The sequence below is a fragment of the Lissotriton helveticus genome, chromosome 9, assembly GCF_964261635.1.
Source record: "Lissotriton helveticus chromosome 9, aLisHel1.1, whole genome shotgun sequence".
Taxonomy (NCBI): domain Eukaryota; kingdom Metazoa; phylum Chordata; class Amphibia; order Caudata; family Salamandridae; genus Lissotriton; species Lissotriton helveticus.
In genome coordinates this window covers 614,442,817-614,462,325 of record NC_136070.1, presented here as the reverse complement: position 1 = coordinate 614,462,325, position 19,509 = coordinate 614,442,817, and the positions used below count along the sequence as shown (strand labels likewise).

The 19,509-nt window shown below is 49.3% G+C and overlaps 1 protein-coding gene across 2 annotated transcripts in view; it reads right to left on the bottom strand.

Annotated features, from left to right (window-relative positions):
• Positions 1 to 19,509, bottom strand: part of PLD3 (phospholipase D family member 3) — a 231,615-nt gene that overhangs the window by 41,600 nt on the left and 170,506 nt on the right. For both annotated transcript variants that reach the window (XM_078660655.1, XM_078660656.1), the window contains exons 8-9: positions 10,534 to 10,734; positions 8,649 to 8,788 (exon numbers count right to left, since the gene is read on the bottom strand). In XM_078660655.1, the coding sequence (XP_078516781.1) occupies positions 8,649 to 8,788; positions 10,534 to 10,734 (341 nt within the window). The remainder of the gene's footprint in view (positions 1 to 8,648; positions 8,789 to 10,533; positions 10,735 to 19,509) is intronic.

Sequence of the window (19,509 nt, the reverse complement as noted above, 5' to 3'; positions counted from 1 at the left end):
ACACCACACAAAGCCGAATATGTCAGCGGCCCTGGGAGGGGTGATGGACAGGCTTCAGTGCGTGGATATTTGGCGTGAAACGCACCCTGAAGAACGACAGTATACGAGTTACACCCTGGCCTGTGCGGTATATAGCAGACTTGATAGGTTTCTGCTTTCTCATGAGTTGTGTGGTAGCCTGGGTGGGGTTACGGTACTGTGCTGTTTCCTATCGGATCATACCCCTGTACTGTTAGATTGGGGACCTGAGAGAGTTAGGCCGAGATTCCCAATATGGAGATTGCAAACACAGGCGTTAAAAGACCGAGTATTCAGAGGTGAACGCGGGAAAACCGTATCAGATTACTTCAGTGAGAACTGGTCTACTACCGGTACAAGGAGTAATGAGTGGGATACTTTTAAAGTGGTCACTAGGGGGGACTGCCTGTCCAGGGTGGGGGGACCAGGAAATGACTAGAGGCGGAGTTGAGTGGGGCGGAAGACACATTGGCTAGGCTACAACACGAGGGACGCGTGACGGATCAGCCATCAGATGCCGTCTTACTGACGCAGCACTAGTGGGGGAGACCTGGGATAGACTGCATTGCTTGACCCGCAGGGAATACCGGCAGCTACTGCATAGGGAAGTGGATATATCAGGTAGATTGCTTGCATAGTTGTTGAAGCGTGAACGCCCACCCCCGCTGATTCTTACACTACATCGTCCCGAGGGAGGGACAGCGAACACACAGGTCGGTGTTAATGCAGTTTTATTTGCTCACCTGGTGAATACATACCGTTTCAGCACGGGTGACGATAGCTCAGACGGGAGTGACATCCTCTGGGGGGTTCCGCTGCTGCGGCTCTCGGATGACCAGCTGGAGAAACTGGAGGCGGCACTACAATTGGAGGACCTTCAGGAAGCCTTGCGAGAGATGGCCAGGTGCAAGGCACCTGGCCCGACGGTCTCTCAGTTAAATTTTATCAGGCGTATACTGATGTAATTCTTCTGCGTCTGTTTGGGTACAGTGTGGGAGGCAAGCAGGCTGGAGTCCTTCCCCACTCCATTTGTGAGGCTCAGATTGTCATGCTCCCTAAACCTGACAGAGACCTCGAGGACCCTGCTGCATACAGGCCTTTGTCCATGCTGGGAGTGGACGCTAAATTACTGGCCAAAGTTCTGGCTCTCGGACTACGGAGAGTGGTGAACTCATTGGTGCATGAGGACCAATGCGGGTTGATGCCTGGGAGAGGAACGCACATGAACCTACGTAGACTGTCACATGTCCTCCACTCTGTCGCAGACACAAACCTCAGGGCGGCAGTAGTCGCCCTGGATATTGAAAAAGCCTTTGATCCGGTGAGTCCGGTGGGACTACCTCTGGGCAGTACTGTGGAGAATGGGGTTTGGGAGCGAGTACATAGCCTGGGTCAAACTGCTATACCGCAAACCGACGGCCAGAGTGCAGACTGGGAGGCAAGTATCGGACACTATAGAGGTTGGAAGGGGCGCACAGCAGGGGTGGCCATTATCCCCACTGCTGTTCGTTATGGCCATGGAGCCTTCGGCTGTACGCTTGCGCAGGGATATGGCACCATGGGGTCTAGAGGTAGGCGGTCATACTCATGTGGTTCCCATGTATGCCGACGATGCTCTTCTCTCCAGAAGGGGCGATCCCAGAGGCTCAGGAAATACTAAATTAATTTGGGGCTTCTTCTGGCCTCCGCATTAACTGCCAGAAAACAATCTTGTTCCCGCTCGCTGCATTGGCGTGGGGGGCAGTTCATGATCTCCCCGTAGTTGGCATGGATTGGAAGTGCAATTGCTTCCTGTACCTTGGAATGCAGATTGCCCATCGGACAGAGTCCCAGTATGATTTGAACATGGGGAGGGTCCTTGATGCACTGCAGGCATCAATAACGTTTTGGAACAAGTTACCACTGTCGGTTATGGGGAGTGTGGCGGTATCAAAAATGGTACTATTGCCTCGCTTCCTCTACGTGCTCCAGAACACCTTTTGCAAAATCTCTAGGTCGACGTTTGACACACTGAACAGTCTCCTGACCTCCCTAGTTTGGGTTGGAAAGCGGAGCAAAGCCAAATTGGACATACTAAAACTAGACATGGATAGGGGTGGCCTAGGCTTGCCAGACCTACGACTATACTATATGGCTGGCCTGCTGCAATACGCCGCTCAATGGTGCATGGGGGAGCGCACGGTTGAGACGGACCTACTAGGGAGTTGGAACGAGGGAATGCAACTGCAGCAGTTCCTAATGATGGGCTCTAGGGTCCCTAAAACGTGCCCACATATAATCCGCTGGATACGGAGGTCTGGGAGCAAGCAGTGACCTTGGTGGTCAGAAAGGCCCCATATGCTAGCGCACTACAGCTGTGTTGGTTGACGGGTTTCCAGAATATCCAAGAGGTAACAGAGCTCTCGGAGTGGTACGAGGGGGGTTGTGGGACCGCGGGGGATCTATATCAGAACGGCACGTTCATGATCTTTCAGGAAGCTCAGGACTGGTTTCAGGTGCCACCGGGGCAATTTCAGCAGTACGCCAATATATCACGCACTGAACGAGAGATGTGGACAACATTTCCAGATGAACCCGGAGAGTCCTACACGTTGGTAAGATTGCTAGATCCGGCATCTAGTTGAGGGCTCATCTCTGGCATATATAAGACATTAAAGGAGGACCGGGTCGAATCTAGGCATGATCTGGGCGAGATGGGACAACGACCTGCCCGTCCTGTTGACAGACGGAAGAGAGACAGATGGAAGAGAGCACTAGCACAGGTAGCAGAAGCTACAAGTAATGCACGGTTCAAGTTAATCCAGTTCTATTTCCTACACCGCACATACCTGACCCCTCAGTGGCGAGCGCGGTTCACCCCAGGGTTGTCTTCTGCGTGTCCGCGATGTGCCATGTACCCCTTCATGTTCCAGCACATGGTTTGGAATTAACTGTGCCTACAACACTACTGGCACCAGGTGGTGCTGTCCCTTGGCACAGCCACAGTGGTGCAAATCAACACTTCCATAAAACGCTGTATTCTGAGCGTGCTTTCGACGGCCAAGAAAGGGACTAGGATGCGCTATAAGTTTGCGCTACTAGGACTGGTCCTGCAAAATGGCGGATAGCGATCCACTGGATACACCACCCACGTGGAAAAAATAGAGGGATGACCTGTGGTAGTGGGGGTAGCCGAGGAATGTAACATCAGATAAGAATGTGGAAAGCGATCTCCTGGAATGGGGACAAATGTTCCAATGTCCACTGTGGGCTTCGAGTAGTCTTGCGTAAGGATGTGACTGAAGTGTTCACAGCAGTGAATGAGAGTGAGAATGAGAGTGAGAATGAGAGCATGCATAGCTGCCGAGCACTGGGCCCACTCCAACACCAGCTTATTTAACACCACCGCTCGCGTCCTCTCACCCAATGAGCACATGACTCACAAACAAGTTATGAGTGCACCGCTAGTGTTTAGGTCGAGCCTGCGTAGGCTGCGCATGCGCAGTCTCGCTGGTGAGATCTTATGATCTTGAGGAGCTTTCACTAGCAGGCTTTAAGCCCCGCCCCTCTTTTATGCTAAACGGTGGCCAGCCATTGGGAAAGAGGTGTTCATGATGTACACTTTTCTCTTTTACAGACGGCCCACTTGGTTGGGCTTGTCTGACCTCCTTTTGGTGTAAAAGGTTTCTTATTAAGAAATCTTTTACGCCAAAAGGAAGTCAGACAAGCCCATCAAAATGGGCCGTCTGTGAAAAAGAAAAGTCTCTGTCATAACCGCGGCTGCCTGGCAAGCGCTTTCTCTGTTTGAAATGCACATCCCTAGTATCAACACCCTTCAGCAGGTCATAGACTTTGTGTCCTCTCATTAACCTTGTGTTTATTGCAATTACGAGCTTGTATAATGTAAAAGAATAAATGACAATAAGGCTTTTCAGGGTCCACGAGGACAAGGTATTCCTAACGATAAGTTCGGGATTCCTTTTTAAAGTGCCATGGAAATTCCTACTTTTCTTGAACCATAACATCATGTACACAAGTGAAAACTTAACTGTTTCTATAAATGTTCCCCTATGCCCTGTTTGTAAAAGACTTGGGATTCATTCAGCAGGCCTATCAGACGCTCGACCGGGGGCCAAACCAGGCTCAGTGCTTGGATTCCAGTCCAAACTCTTGTGCTGCCTCGCGCCCACTGAGAGCCTCTCTCCTCTACCAGAGGCTCGGCAGCCATCTTTGGCAGCAAGAGGGCGGGGAGCCACACCATTACTATAACACTTCTACTAAGATGGCGTTGGAGTTTAGCTTGACATCCCCTGAGGTGGTGTTGGACACTCTCGAGATGGAATGTGACTGGAAAACGTGGGCAAAAACAGTGAACTTTAACGACCTTATGCGTGTCTTGTGGCTAGCTTTTAGCATTGCAAGTCTGCTGTTACTGACGGTTTTTCTGCTCACTGGCAGAAAAAAATAGATTGTGAGACTGCTTGCTGATGTCGGTCAGGAGGGTGCGCGCGAGCTGTGCTCGAGTTGCCTCTCAGAGGAGGGTGTGCGTGAGAGGTGCTGCCTTGGAGGTGAATGTCAAAGATGCTTCCTCGATTCTCGGCATCCTGCTGTGTTGCAGCGGCAATTTCTGCACATGTGTTGCAGCCCACAGGCTCTGGGTCTTGGTGCAGAAGTAATCCCCTGCTATCCTCCCCCCGCAGTGTTGGTATGTAGAGCACGTCAGCAGTTGTAGAGGGTAACAACCAATGGAAAGAAACATTGTGCTTTGGGTGGCTGCTAGGGTTCTCTGGTTGGTCTTGGGCTGTTGCTGTCCTGTTACCCATCCGCTTCCGGGGTCTGAATGAAACCACATGTTAATCTGCTGTTCGGTTCCCCCGCCCCTACAGCTGCTACAACTGTTATTGCGAGATGAAGATGCCTCCTTGTGTGCAACTGTTTACCCAGCCGTGGGCACGTGGCCTCGTGTTTCCGTTAGTGCCATCTGTAGTTGTCTTTGTATGGTTTGTTACTTTACGTAATGCGCCCATTCAGGGAGGGCCAAACCCTTTATTCTTCTCGTGATACAAAACCATTGGCGAAGCAAAGGGATCTACTCTTGGCAAAATACAAAAATAAATGAGTGGCCAAGGGGCACAGGAACACAATCTGGAATTGAAGTGCACCCGTTTCAGGAAGCAGTACACGTGATCAGTCAAAATATCAGTGCAGTGAAGCCAGTGGTTGAAGTGAGCTGGCCTATTACCCCATGCTGTACAATGCGGTCGATGAAAGCAAAATGCTAGTGATATTTGAATAAACCAGTCGATAAAGATGGCTAATCAAAACTCTGAGGCTGTGATGTACACTTTTCTCTTTCACAGACGGCCCTCTTGGACGGGCTCATCTGACTTCCTTTTGGCGTAAAAGGTTTCTTATCTTTATGAGGCCATGTTGCCAAAAGGAAGTCAGAAAAGCCTGTCCATGTGGGCCGTCTATGAAAGAGAAAAGTCTCTGTCATAACCATAGCCCTAGTATCAACGCCCTTCAGCAGGTCATGGGCTTAAGAAGGGGTATGGGCTGGACTCTTGGCGTTCCGCTGCTTGTCCTTCACTCCTCGATTTGGACCCGCAAAACAGTAAACCCACAAGTTGCACTTATAATCTTGATCGAAAACTCAACTCAGATTGGGCAAAAAGGATTTTTAAATCAAAATGAAGAAAGCCTAGGTGCGCTTTAATACTCCTGCTGTCCCTGGGAGATCATGGCACCTGGCTTGGACTGACACTGGATTACAGCAACTTTCAGGATGCAAAATGCATCCCGATTGGTCCACCACACCCCTGTACCAGGCTGGGTCGAGGTTTCCATTCCTGCACTCAACTTTGAGAGAGTTGTACATTGGTACTTCAGTCCAGTTGATGCAACTGGAGTTAAACAAGGCTAGAACGACCAGAATGCAATATGACTGCCCAGCACTGTAAACCTGGCATTACCAGCGCCGTCAACTCGCAGCATTGTCAGTGATTTCATTATGCGCTAAACATGATTCCAGAGGTTGTGTGAAGGGCTGCACGTGTCTGAGCACCAGCACAGAGCTCTCTGCTGCATTCTCTGAATGGCCCATACCACGCACCGACCCGTCTTGAGTGGCCTAATGCCAGGATGGTGGTTTATTGTAAACGATAGTAGCACGCTGCCGTGGGCCTTTATGTTAAAAGTGCAGTGGTAATTCACTGCACTGAGACCAGGCACGTGGGATGTCATAACTGAGGTACCCTGGAGGAGTGAGAGTCATTTAATATACACAGGCCTCTGCTAATATACTAAGGCTCCAGTCTCATCCTGGCACTTGGCAAATAACTGAGTCGCTGAATATAGTATTTACCAAGTGTATAGATTTTTCATCAGTTAGACTTTTTCCCTTGGAACTGGGAAACCTGCACTAATTCATGTTTAACCTGCTCGAAGGTGTACAAATTGTGCGATATTTGGTCTGGGTTTACTTGGCGATAATCATGCCGCCAAAAACCCTCGGAGTGCACTTGCACCTGGTTTGGAACTCTCCAGCCTGCAGCTAAATCTAGATTTGCAGCCCACTAATGTCAGGGAGTGAACCCTCTTATACATTGCTTCACTCACCCACCTGATACTTGACTTCACTTATCCATCCTTCAAGTACACTCATCCATGTCTTCACTCACCCCTCCATTCTTTCAATCACTGGGCAATTCTTCACTTACTCCTCCATTCCTCAAGGCCACCCTTCCATTCATTTGCTCTAGCTAGATATTACTTCAATACACATCCACTCCTTTATCACCTATCCATTACTTTATCACACATCCACTCCATCACACATCACATCCACTCCTTCATCACACATCCACTTCTTCGTCTCACATCCACTTCTTCGTCTCACATCCACTTCTTCGTCACACATCCACTTCTTCGTCACACATCCACTTCTTCGTCACACATCCACTTCTTCGTCACACATCCACTTCTTCGTCACACATCCACTTCTTCGTCACACATCCATTTCTTCATCGCTTATCCATTACTTCATCACACATCCACTACTCTCTATCTACTACTCCTTACTCTCTCTACTCTCTACTATTCACTCTACTTACTCTCTACTACTCACCTCATTTTCTACTACTCACTCTCTACTACTCTCTACTACTCACTCTCTACTACTCATTCTCTACTACTCATTCTCTACTACTCACTCTCTACTACAACTTCTCTACTACTCACTACTATTCTACTAATTCTCTACTACTCACTCTCTACTACTATCTACTACTCATTATCTACTACTCACTCTCTACTACTCTACTACTCACTCTCTACAATCTACTATTCTCTACTACTCTACTCACTCTACAACACTACTCACTACTACTCACTCTCTACTACTCACTCTCTACTACTCACTCTCTACTACTCACTCTCTACTACTCACTCTCTACTACTCTCAACTGCTCACTCTCTACTCTCTACTACTCTCTCTCTGCTACCCACTCTACTACTACTCTACTACTCACTCTCTACTACTCACTCTACTACTCTCGCTCTACTCTCTACTACTCACTCTCTACCTCTCTCTCTACCTGCACACATATGCACACATATATATCTATATATGTATACGTATATATATATGCATATATATGCATATATATGCATATGCATTTATATATCTATATATATATTTGTATATACATATATAAATAAATATATATATACATCTGCATATCTATATAAATACAAATATGAATGCATGCATACATATACATATATGCATACATATGCATGTTATGTACATGAAAGTTTGAAAAACACTAATAAAAGCAAAGCTAAAAAGCCACCTATGTACAAACAGAATTGCTTTAACTTAAACGAGGGTGAGACCTATTGCATTTTCAATGCTTGCTTACCTATGTCAGAGGTACTGTGCCGCCTGTCTGTCGCTGCCACAAGAGTGGAGGGAAGGGGGTGGGGGTTGGATAAGGGGGCGGGGGGAGAATCTAGATTCCCTATTATGATTATTGTTGATCCTCTGTTTTAGGATGCTGGTCCTATCGTTAACAAAAAATTGTACTGCTGCTAAAAACGAGAGTAACTCGGCTCACGGGTAGTGAGATCGAGCACAACAATGGAAAGTCATGTTAAAAGCATTGGGTGCATATGGGCTATATACGTTGAAAATGTACATGCATGTCACCTGTTCTGGATAAACTGGAAGCAGTGATTAATAAAAAGAAGTTTAAAAAAAATTAAAAGTCCCACAAAATAACAAGGCATGCCCTTTCTATGCCATTGTTCACTTAAGTCTTTTAATGTTATTTGTTCTGACACAGATTCCCTTGTATAACTACATATTTAAGTGCACCCGAAGTTGTGGCTGCTACTAGGTTGGCTAATATTGTTCAACCGACTAGAAGCACTGGCTGCCACAAACATTTGATAACTACAAACGTGTTTTTTATAGTCGATTAAATGTTAGAGGATTCATCTAGAATCTCTTGAAAAACTGAGAAACAATAGAGAAGTTCATAACCTAGAAGTGAATATAATGATGTCCACAATGCAGAAGAAGCAACAAAGACGACATGGGAACAGATGTTATGTGTAGACCGAATGGGAAAATGTTTCAAAAGACATACCTTTTAGGGAATGAGAATTCCATTGTTGGTATGTAGTCCATCACAGAAATGTAGACAAAATGTCGGGCATCGTCTATGATGCTGAGGATTGATTGGAGGTCTTTAGTCCGACCCTCAGCACACAGGGCTGGTGGGGCACTCTATAGATGAACAGAGGAGGAGAGATCAAAGTAAACCTTTTCATAAATCTCTCCTATGAAAGGAAGACAAATAGAGCTTTTTCAATTGTGCTTTCGCTTTTTCATAGAAACAGCTGCAGCTGTATACAGTGACAATTATTTCTGGGACTATCCAATGTAGAAACATGCCTTCCTTAAATTCTTACATGTTCCACTTTTACATACTAGGCGACTAGCATTGCAGGCCACAAGGTCTACTTAAGTGTCTTACTTAACACTTAAAAGTTTGTTCCTTCCTGCCAAAAAAGTGTTATTTTGACAGGTCTGCCTGCAGATTTAAAAGCTACAGCAGACAGGCTACACATATAGGCTTGAAGTGATCTTTACATTGCCAGCCTAGTAGATGGCGCAATATGTGCTTCAATTCACAGATGACATTTAACTTCCATGCAATGATTCTAGTTCCTGTACAATATACTATGGCCGTGTTGGGAAGTTAAATATGACAAATGTAGATCACCCAATTTACCAGATTTTAGGGGTCACACATTGTGCAGTTAAAAAACCAACATGCGTCACTAAAAAATGGTGGCGACCAAAGAAAAAAAAAAAGAGGCATTTTTGCAACCATGGTATAGCGAGGCGACTCATAGTGGAGGAGGGGCCCTCCTATGGGAGCAGTTGGAAGAAGACACATTCTGCAGGTTTGTCCTGCAATAAGGCCTCCTGCCCATTCACAGGTACCATGGGACACCCGTTGCCCTGCAGCAGGTCTAACCCTTTCTGATGAGAAGCAACTCACACATTCAGCCTTTTATGAGTTCTAAGAGGAGGTTGTAAGTGGCTGAGAGGGGGTGGGTGAGGCTGTACAAAGTAGCTTCAGGAGCATCTACTAAGATGCTAATAGCCCTGAATGTGCCAGGATGTATGCAAATTAGATGGGCCTTGGCACATTCCCTTTGTGCCCAGGGCCCCCAAAATCCTAGAACTGTCCTTGCATCTCTTGCATGAAGGGTACCATAGCACCAGAACATAACTTCAGACCTCACCAGTTGTACACTCTGCTGTGCAAATAAGACAAGAACCACCTGCTATAGAACTTAGGAAGCAGAGAAGACTACCCCCTGCCTTTATCTGTGAGACATTACTTCTTAATAGATCTAATATAGATCCTGTCTATTCGGGTCCCATTCAGGAGGTCAACAGAAGAGATTTAAGGACAAGCACAGACACTGCATCACCTCCCACTGCATTCTCCTACTGCACGATCCTCAGCCTGCTCACTGTGAGAGTCTGGATGGTTCAATGGTTTAGCTTTTCTGCATGCTTGTTTTCTTCAAAGAGCTCTGATGCAACAATAAGGCAGCATACAAGCAATAAATAAATCACCTAAACAGGTATTTCTAGAAGAACCCTAAAATAAAAACGTGCCATACTCAAAGAAGTTTATTGATTGTGAGAAAAAACAAATACTTTTCCAGGCCTGACTATTAAAAACCCTCAACCAATCACAACAGCTCTAATGTGCATTGGGCTGATGTATTCAGTGCTATACTAGGAACTGAAGAAAACAGACAGGGGTAAAATAAATAATCTAAATGCTTTTGCAGACAATACACTGACAATTACAATACAATTTTTGGAAGCCCAAACACGAAGGCTCTCATGATCTCAACTCTGTGTGAAATGGATCCACTGAAGTCAAACAGGCAACTAAGCAATGACCACTAAAAATACAAATCACATGTGCACTGGAAGAGACTTACCGACAGGTAAACGTCTGAGCTGGTCCCATTCAACTCCACCTCCAGGGGAGTATCTTTGTTATAGGTGGTGGAATAGTTAGATGGCCAAGGAGAGGGAACGATGGCACCAGGTGCACCTAAGGACCAGTAGGCTTCAAAAAGCTTCTGCAAGTCTTGGACCATGCAGCTGCAGTTGTAGACAGTGGCGCCCAGCTCCTTCACCTGTAAAATAAGGACAAAAGGTTATAAATGTGACAAAAGAGGTCATTTACAGTACTCACTGTATAGTTTGAATGCCTAGAGCTACACATATTTCTGTAAAGTGGGTTTTACATACATTTCTCTATGCACCTATGCATATATATATATATAGAGGTCTTCTCTACGGGAGATTCATCATGCACAAGTAGGACTAAATATTACCCCTCTCCCATTGTGAAGTTTGAAAACTGTGAGATGAATGTCAACGACAAAAAGCAGCCCTCTTGAGAAATTTATACGCAATTGGCTGAACTATTACGTTAAACAAGCTCTGGCCGGGTCAGGTTTTTCAGCGTGTGTATTGTGTCTACAGACACAAAACACCCATGCCTATATTGACCCAGATTACAATGAAACCACATATGAAGGCTGAATGAACATCATGGATACAGACGTACATGAACACACAGCAACACAATTACCAACAACCAGAGAAATCAACAACCAGACTTGCCACCACCAATCCACAGACTATCCAATGTACATTACCTACGCACATGGACGAATACATCAGACACATACCTAGTAAACAAGGAAGCAGGCAAAATATGCAGCACGACAAATAGAAAGATGGATGGCAACAGACATCATGCTCAACTCTCTAGCTTCTCTGTTTCTGAAAACGGACCCATTGCAATGATGGTCCCACTGTACTGAATGATTGTAAGATGACTGAAGAAAAGTTAATAAAAATCGGTTTAAAAAAAAAAAAACTCTCTAGCTTTTCTGTGAAGGAAATTAGATTTGAGGTGGAGTAAAGTGTGAAAGTCAACATCTGTCAGTCTCTTGTCTCTCCTTGGAGAAATCACTGCTATGCGATGATGAAATACTCCAGTCTACAATGCCATTCTACAGTTCCATTATAGAAATGAACAATAGGGATGTGAGCAACAAAAAAAAAAACATGGGGCCAAGATGACCCAGTCAGTGTGTCGATTGACATTCCACAGTTGGTTTATACTCACTAGGGATACTCTCTCCCGCCTGTGGGGAGTTGCAAATACGGCAAGCCCTGAGGACTGTTAAGTGATCAAGGACAAATCGGTACATTTATTGAGGGCTTCCGAAAAACTGGGGATACATCTAGGCAAGTACTGCTGATTACTGAGTGACTGCCTTAGTGCATGGTTTGCATTCGTACTTGAGGTGTACTCTAGAGCCAACAGCAGATTATATGCAGCAGCATAGGGGAAGTTCAGGACAAACAAAGCTTAATTTCACAGAAAGGGTGTGGATGAATATGACAACCACACCATAGGAGTCGTAGGAACAGTAGTCCAAAAAAAAAAAAAAAAAAAGCATGTGTAATGTATATGTAAGAAATCAATAGATTTGATGAGACTAACAGTATTTCAATTATGTTATTTGAAAAAATTACCTTCTTAAGTCAAATGGGGACAATAGTATAAGAAAGCAGTGGTAAAGATCAAGACCACGCATGACCCATATTTTATGAAAAGTTAGAAATGGGCAGGGGGGGCGTGGCCGACAGCCGGCGGGAATGGTCGCTAGCTAGAGCGACTCCCGGCCGTTTCCAACGATCCGCTGCACCGATCCGTCCACAGATCGGGATTCCCTTCTCTGCCGAGGGGAACCTCACGAGAAACCGATTGAGCCCGCTGTGGCGAAGTGCTGGCCCGATCGGGGCTCATTAAAGACCGCTGTGCCGGAGGAGAGGAGATCCCCCTGGGCGCGCAAGATGACGGCTATCCCTGAAGTTCGTCGGACCTCCTAGACTGCGCTTGCCGGGGGCGACTGGACCCGGACGACACAGGGCTTCCGCCCTACTTTGGTGTCGCCCACAAGACCTGCCGGCAGTCTGCAGCGACGCGACGGACCCCCTCAGGCGGACTTTGACGCGGCCTCCGGCTTGCGGGGAGAGACGCGGTAAGGGTCCCTTCCGGTCGGGGAGTGAGCTACGTGACTCCCCGGCTTCGAGGCCTGCCGCAAACGGACCCTCAAACACTTAGCTCTCCCGCTGCTGGGGCAGACTACTTATAGTCCCTGACCACTTGCCTTGTCCTCCGTGGGGTGAGCTGTCGATGCTGTCTGCTGGGGCACGCTACGGACGACGTTCCGGCCCTGCGGTACTCCTTTTCACCAAGGCGCACTGGCGGAGACTTGAGGGGAGGAACAGCCACCCAGCCTACACATCGCAGACGACGCCTGCCTGGGGCCGCGGGGGTTGGACCCCGGGGGCCCTGGTGCCTCCCGGTTCTTGTTGGCCCCGCGCTTGACCTGCGCAGCTAGATCGGCCTTGACCCTGTGGAGTCCTCCGGAGGCTGTGCGTGAGGCTCACGGCCCCGGGGTTGTACTGACCCCATCTGCCTACACGCCGCACCTATTCCGCCGCCTGGCCCTGTTCTGAGACGGCGGCAGACCTCCTAACTGCCCACCAGTGCCTGGCGCCTACTTTCAACGCTTGGGGGGTGGCCCTCCTCTGCAGGATCCACCGTCAACGTGCCGCCACACGGCCCTCAGTTGCGCATAACTAGCACCCCACCGCGGAGTGGGCCTGGCCTCTTCTGGAGTCGCCCCACAGGCCCCGCTGACCTTCCAGGGTTGACTCAGGTACAGTGTGTAGATCCATTGCCAAGGGGGCAACCCGAGACTCTGTACCCACGCTTGGAGGACGCGGCCGGTGCTGTGGTGATCGGCCCCAAGGGTGCGATATTGCGTGCTCCTGATCCGCTCCGTCGCCATAGTAGAGTGCTGACCCTCATCTTAATCATTGACTCTGTTGTGTCCTCCTGGATTTGGGGTCCCACTGCCTGGGGGAGATGGCGTCCGGCAAGGGGTCATGGGCCCCAACTCAGAGGCAGATCACTAAGAACTCCTGGGGTGCCAGAGGTGACAACAAAGAGGCGGCCCTCTCGAGTGACCCGAAGCTCGCTTCCCCTACTCAGGGGTCAAAGACACTTACCCTGGAAGATGTAATGGAGGCTATCGCCGGTGTTCCCTTCTCTCTCGAAACTCGCATTGACTCAGTGAACATCGAGGTGACCCTTTTGCGCGCCGATCTGCGTAAAATGGACACTAAAGTGAAAGATGTAGAAGTCAAAACTGCAGCTCTGATTGATGACACCTCCACTCTTCAACAGCAAGTCACTCAGCTTCAGAAGCAACAGAAACAGATGAGCGAGCAACTGGACGACTATGAAGGGAGGGCGAGACGAAACAACATTCGCATCTTGGGAGTTCCTGAAAGACTGGAGGCGCCCTCGGCCGACCTATTTGTGGAGTCCTTGGTCACGACTCACCTTAAACCGAAAAACCTTTCAAATTATTTCTCCATTGAAAGAGCGCATAGGGTCCCGGGCGGCGCACCTAAGCCGGGTGCCCCCCCTCGCCCCATCATCGCGAGGGTCTTTAACTTTAGATACCGGGATGCCATCCTGCAGGCCGCCCACTCCGGACCACCCCTTCTTCTGGAAAATGCTTGCATCTCCATGTTCCCGGACTTCACGGTTAGGGTGCAAGCGAGGCGGCGCAGCTTCTTGGAGGTCAAGAGAGCACTGCGAGACAAGGGTGTCAAATACGCCATGCTGTTCCCGGCGAAACTACGCGTTGAAAGCGACGGGAAGACCTGGTTCTTTTTCTCGCCGGAGGAGGTGTGGGACTGGTTGGAGGGCTGGAGCAGAGTCGGTGGCTCTCCACGACAACGTACTGTACCGGACGACCCCACGAGAGAGGACCCCCCGCCTGAAAGCCAGGATCTCTTCACGGGGCCTCTTGATGACGTGGAATGACATGCCTCCGCCACGAGGGTCTGGCTGAACAATGTCTGGGCCCTTGCCGTGTGAAAGTCCAGAGATTTGCTAGACTGCCCGGGGAGCCTCCTCTTTCTACACTGACCTTGTTTCCTGGGATTACTCTTCCGGCCGAGTTCGGTCCGCACCAGCTACCTAACAAGTAACTTTTCTAATATGTGATTGTAGCGTAAATTGTATGACATGCCCTTACTAGTGTGTTACATTTCTATTGCTTCTAAGTCGGATGAGCGGCGCTGCCGGCTCACTTGCTAACCCCAAAATGAGTGGGAGGCGACAGGCACTCTGCGGAGTTGGGGTGTGGATAGTTCTGAATCCGCAGGCAGGGAAGCAGGGTGGGGGGACGGGATGAGGGGTGGGGGGTATTGGCCCAGTTTTGTTGCTGTTATGTTGTTTACTTTTGTGTTCCGCAGAGCTTCCGATGGTCACCTACCATTGTTATTTTCTCTCTTTGCCTCCAGCAGACTGGTCCTTAGTCGCGCTCTCTTGCTTACCCGGGGTCCTGTATTGCAAAGCCTCACTCCCGGGCAGCCGTTTGGCCCCTGGGGTCCACAAGTTTTAACTACTTTCCAGCTTGGTATGACCCTGACCTCTGGTTGTCCCGAGAGGCTCCTATTTAGGCGACCTGCTAACTTGACTCTCCACCCTTACAGCCATGACTCACCAACTCTAGCTCCCTTACAGTCCTCACCTGGAACGTCAATGGACTGGGTCACAAAATAAAACGAAGTGTGGTCCTCCAGTTCCTTAGACGCCACTCCCCCGACATAGTCCTGTTGCAGGAGACCCACCTGATTGGCAATACTTGCCAGGCAACCGCGGGGGGGGGGGTACAAGCTTTTGATCCACGCAGGGTTTACTACTGGGTCCCGGGGCACCGGGATATTAGTTAGGAAATCTCTTGCACTCACCCATTCACGATGTTGGGCAGACCCATTGGGCCGCTTTGCAGTAGTGGAGGCCACCTGGGAGGGGCGCCCACTGAATATCGTTTCGGTATACCTTCCACCGACCTTAGTGCGCGACTCTCTTAAAGACCTGGGTACTCAACTGGTGGGCCTATCCCCGGGTACCCAAATAATAGGAGGGGACTTTAACACCACCATGTGCGATGACCTGGATCGTAGGCCCAAGAAGAGCTCACACCGTCAGACCTCTGAACTAGCTGACTTTACACAGGCCTTGGGACTAACGGACATTTGGCGCTTTCACTTTCCAGACACGCCTTCCTTCACTCACTACTCTAACGCACACAATAGCATGTCGAGAACTGATTATTTCTTTTGCCCCAACGCTGACGCCGGCCTCTTTATCCGCCCATGACACCTCCCTCACGGTATATCCGACCATTCACCACTGATGGTGGATTTAACATATAATCGTCAGATGGTGAGGGGACCTATCGTTATCAATCCCTGGCTCCTACGGATCCCCGACATTAGAGAGGCGTTGAGCGAACGTACAGAACTTTACTTTGAAGAAAACGTTGGATCGGTAGACTCAGCGGTCACACTTTGGGAAGCCTACATAGCGGTGGTGAAAGGTGAAGCACTAGCCCTAAAAACATGTCATCTGCGTAAACAGGCTGAGCTCATCACGCGGGCGGAAACGGACCTCATTAACCTCGAGGTATCCCATAGTGCTGAGCCCACAGACTCCACCGCTGCGCGTCTCCGTACCCAACAATTGATTTATAGAGCACTGGCCCAAGAACGGGCACAGGCACGATTACTTCACACGCGCCACCAGGTCTATGAATACGGAGACTGTGCAGGCAAGATGCTCGCATGGCTGGAGCGACGCGACCAGGCAACGAGATGGGTACCATCCATAGCTGGCCCGGATGGGTCGATGGTAGTTGACCCCCAGGACATTGGCGAGGTGTTTGCCGCTCACTTTGAAAGGGTATACACCGCCAGCAACGTCTATTCATCTGATGACTCCAGACAACTGCTGGAGGAGATGCGTCTCCCTGTCATTTCTGACTCGGATCGGCTCGCTTTGGACGCAGACCTATCCGCTGAGGAGCTCACTTCGGCGCTCTTCGCTGTAAACTCCGGAAAGGCTATGGGCCCAGATGGAGTCCCGGTCGAGTTTCTGAAGGGAATGGCCCCTGACATCATCCCCCATCTCCTGAATATGATTACGGAAAGCCTAGAGTTGGGTGTGCTTCCCCTCGATCAAACGTTGGCTTCCATTGCTGTCATTCTAAAACCTACCAAACCTCCCACTGCCTGTAGCTCCTATCGGCCGATCTCCCTGATCAGCACAGGGGCCAAGGTTCTGGCTAAACTGCTAGCGTCCCGTCTTCTCTTGGTACTCCCTTCGCTGATACACGACGACCAGTCCGGTTTCCTGCCAGGCCGGAACACTGCGCTGAATCTCCGTAGGGTCCAGAACGTGCTGAGCCAACAGCCCTCCCTATCTCAGGACGCTGCTATATTATCCCTCAACGCAGCAATGGCATTCGACTCGATTGAATGGTCCTACCTGTTTGAGGTCCTCCGCCGTTTTGGCTTTGGACCCACCTTTATTGCTTGGGTACGCCTCTTATACACGGACCTCTTTGGTCAGGTCCGGGTTAACAACTTCACGTCCAGAAAATTTCCTCTCCATCGGGGCACCAGGCAGGGCTGCCCCCTCTCTCCCCTGTTGTTCGCCCTTACCTTGGAGCCGTTGGCTCACTGGGTTCCCACCGATGCCTCAATTCGAGGCCTGCGTTGGAGCGACGAGACCGTGGATAAAATCTCCCTTTATGCTGACGACATCCCGATTTAGGTATCGTCCCCGCAGTCCTCCATTAACAGCCTGTTCCACGTCCTTACTAACTTTGGTAAATACTCCGGGTATGCCATAAACTGATCCAAATCGGTGCTGTACATGCTACATGGCCCGCCACCTCGCCTGCCTCGGGGCTTTTCTATTACGGTGGCCTCTGACGGCTTTACCTACCTAGGTATTTTCATTACTCCAGACTTTACGCAATTTTACGACCGCAATCTGCTGGGCCCACTGCGCAGGCTGCGTAGTGACGTTGCTCACAGGCGATCGCTCCCGCTCTCTCTCCTGGGTAGGGCGGCACTATTCAAAATGCTAGCGCTTCCAAGCTTTCTGTACGTCCTTCAGAATTGCCCTTTTCCCATTCCAGACTCGTACTTCAGGACGGTGGAGAGTGAGCTCCGGGGGCTGCTCTGGGATGGCGGTGCCGCTAGGATTGCTCTCTGTAAGTTGTTTCAGGGCTGGTATGATGGGGGAATAGCCCTCCCCAATCTCCGTCTCTACTACTGGGCCTCCCAGCTGGTGGTGATCAACCACTGGATACACGGTTCTCCTCTCAACCCGGCCTTCCTTTTGGACAGAGAACAAACGGGACGTGAGGGCTACCTGGGGGCTCTGTATAGTAAACCCACTAAAACGAGATACATTGGGCCCATGGCTCACACAGTGAGAGTTTGGCACACAGCCAACAAAAGGCTGGGATGGGCTGACAAACTAACCAAGGCCTAGCCTCTATGGTCCACTCAGCGACTGGGATCCCTTTGCTTCTCCCAGGGCCTCGGCAGATGGCATGCGATCGGGATCTCGGAGGTCGGAGACCTGGTTCATAAGGGTAGACTGTTGACCTTTACCGACCTACAAGCTAAATACGCCCTGGCATCCACTGAGTTCTTTAGGTACCTGCAAATTACACATGCTCTGCGTGTCGCATTTCCGGACTTCACTTCTATACCCGACACCTCCCCTTTGGAGGATAGGCTCCTGTCAGAGCCTCTTCCTGAAAAGGCCATATCCCTAACTTACCGTAAACTCTGCAACAATCTCCCCAATTCCTTCTTGCCGTTGAGGGCCAAGTGGGAGGTAGACCTGGGTCCCCTAGATGACGAGGATTGGAGATCGGCACTGATGTCTCCGAGGGAGTCGGCCATATGTCACATGTTCCGACTGATTCAACTAAAAATACTACACAGAGCGTATATTTCGGCCCTTACATTAGCTGGGATAGGTCGGCGACCAGACGCCCTATGCCTCTGTGGTTGCGGACTCCCTGGAACTTTCTACCACGTCCTATGGGAGTGCCCTGTGATACAGTAGTTCTGGATGGCCGCGCGGTCTAAAATTGAGCCGTTCCCTGGGCAAGCCCCTATCCGCGTCGCCTAAGGAATGTATCCTTAACATCTGGGGGCCTAACGACCTAACTACTCCGGAGATACAGTGGGCGGCATTGGGGTTTCTGCTGGTAAAACGATCCATAGAGATGAGTTGGGGTTCCCCAGACAGACCGCTGGTGGTGGGCTGGGTGGCCGCAGTGGACCAATGCATGATAGCAGAGAAGACGTGTATAAAATAAGGGGCTGCCCCAAGGTGTGGGACAAGAAATGGGTACACTGGAACACTTACCGGGGTGAATTGTGCGATTCTCCAACGGCGGAGCTGGCTATGTCCAGAGGAGGCTCCTGAGACGTTGTGTATGGGATGAGGGGTTTGCGACTTGTCCCTACTGGGACCTTTCAATGTCTATTTCCTACACAGGGGTTCTTTCTTTCATTGTGTGGTTTATTGATGGGCCTGGTACGAAGCGCCACGGCCGGTTACTGCTGGACCCTTAAGCTGGTCTAATGATTTTCCTGACGAGCTCTGCTGGTTTTTTCCTTTTTCGTTTTTGTGTCGTTTCTGTTTCAAACAAAAATCAGTGGTGTGATTGCTCTATCTGTGTCCAACGTGGTTATCGACATCTACCGACCTCAGGGTTGTGGACCGAAAGGCTGTGTACTGTATCTTAACCTGACTTTTGTTCTTCATCTCTGTTCGCATGTTCACAGATGTGACTGTATTACGTATATATTCACGAAACTGCCACAATAAAAACAATAAAAAAAAAAAAAAAGAAATGGGCAGACTAGATGAGGCTATGAGCCTTTAACAAAACAGGTTTACAAGAACACTTCCTCACTCCTGATGGCCCTTA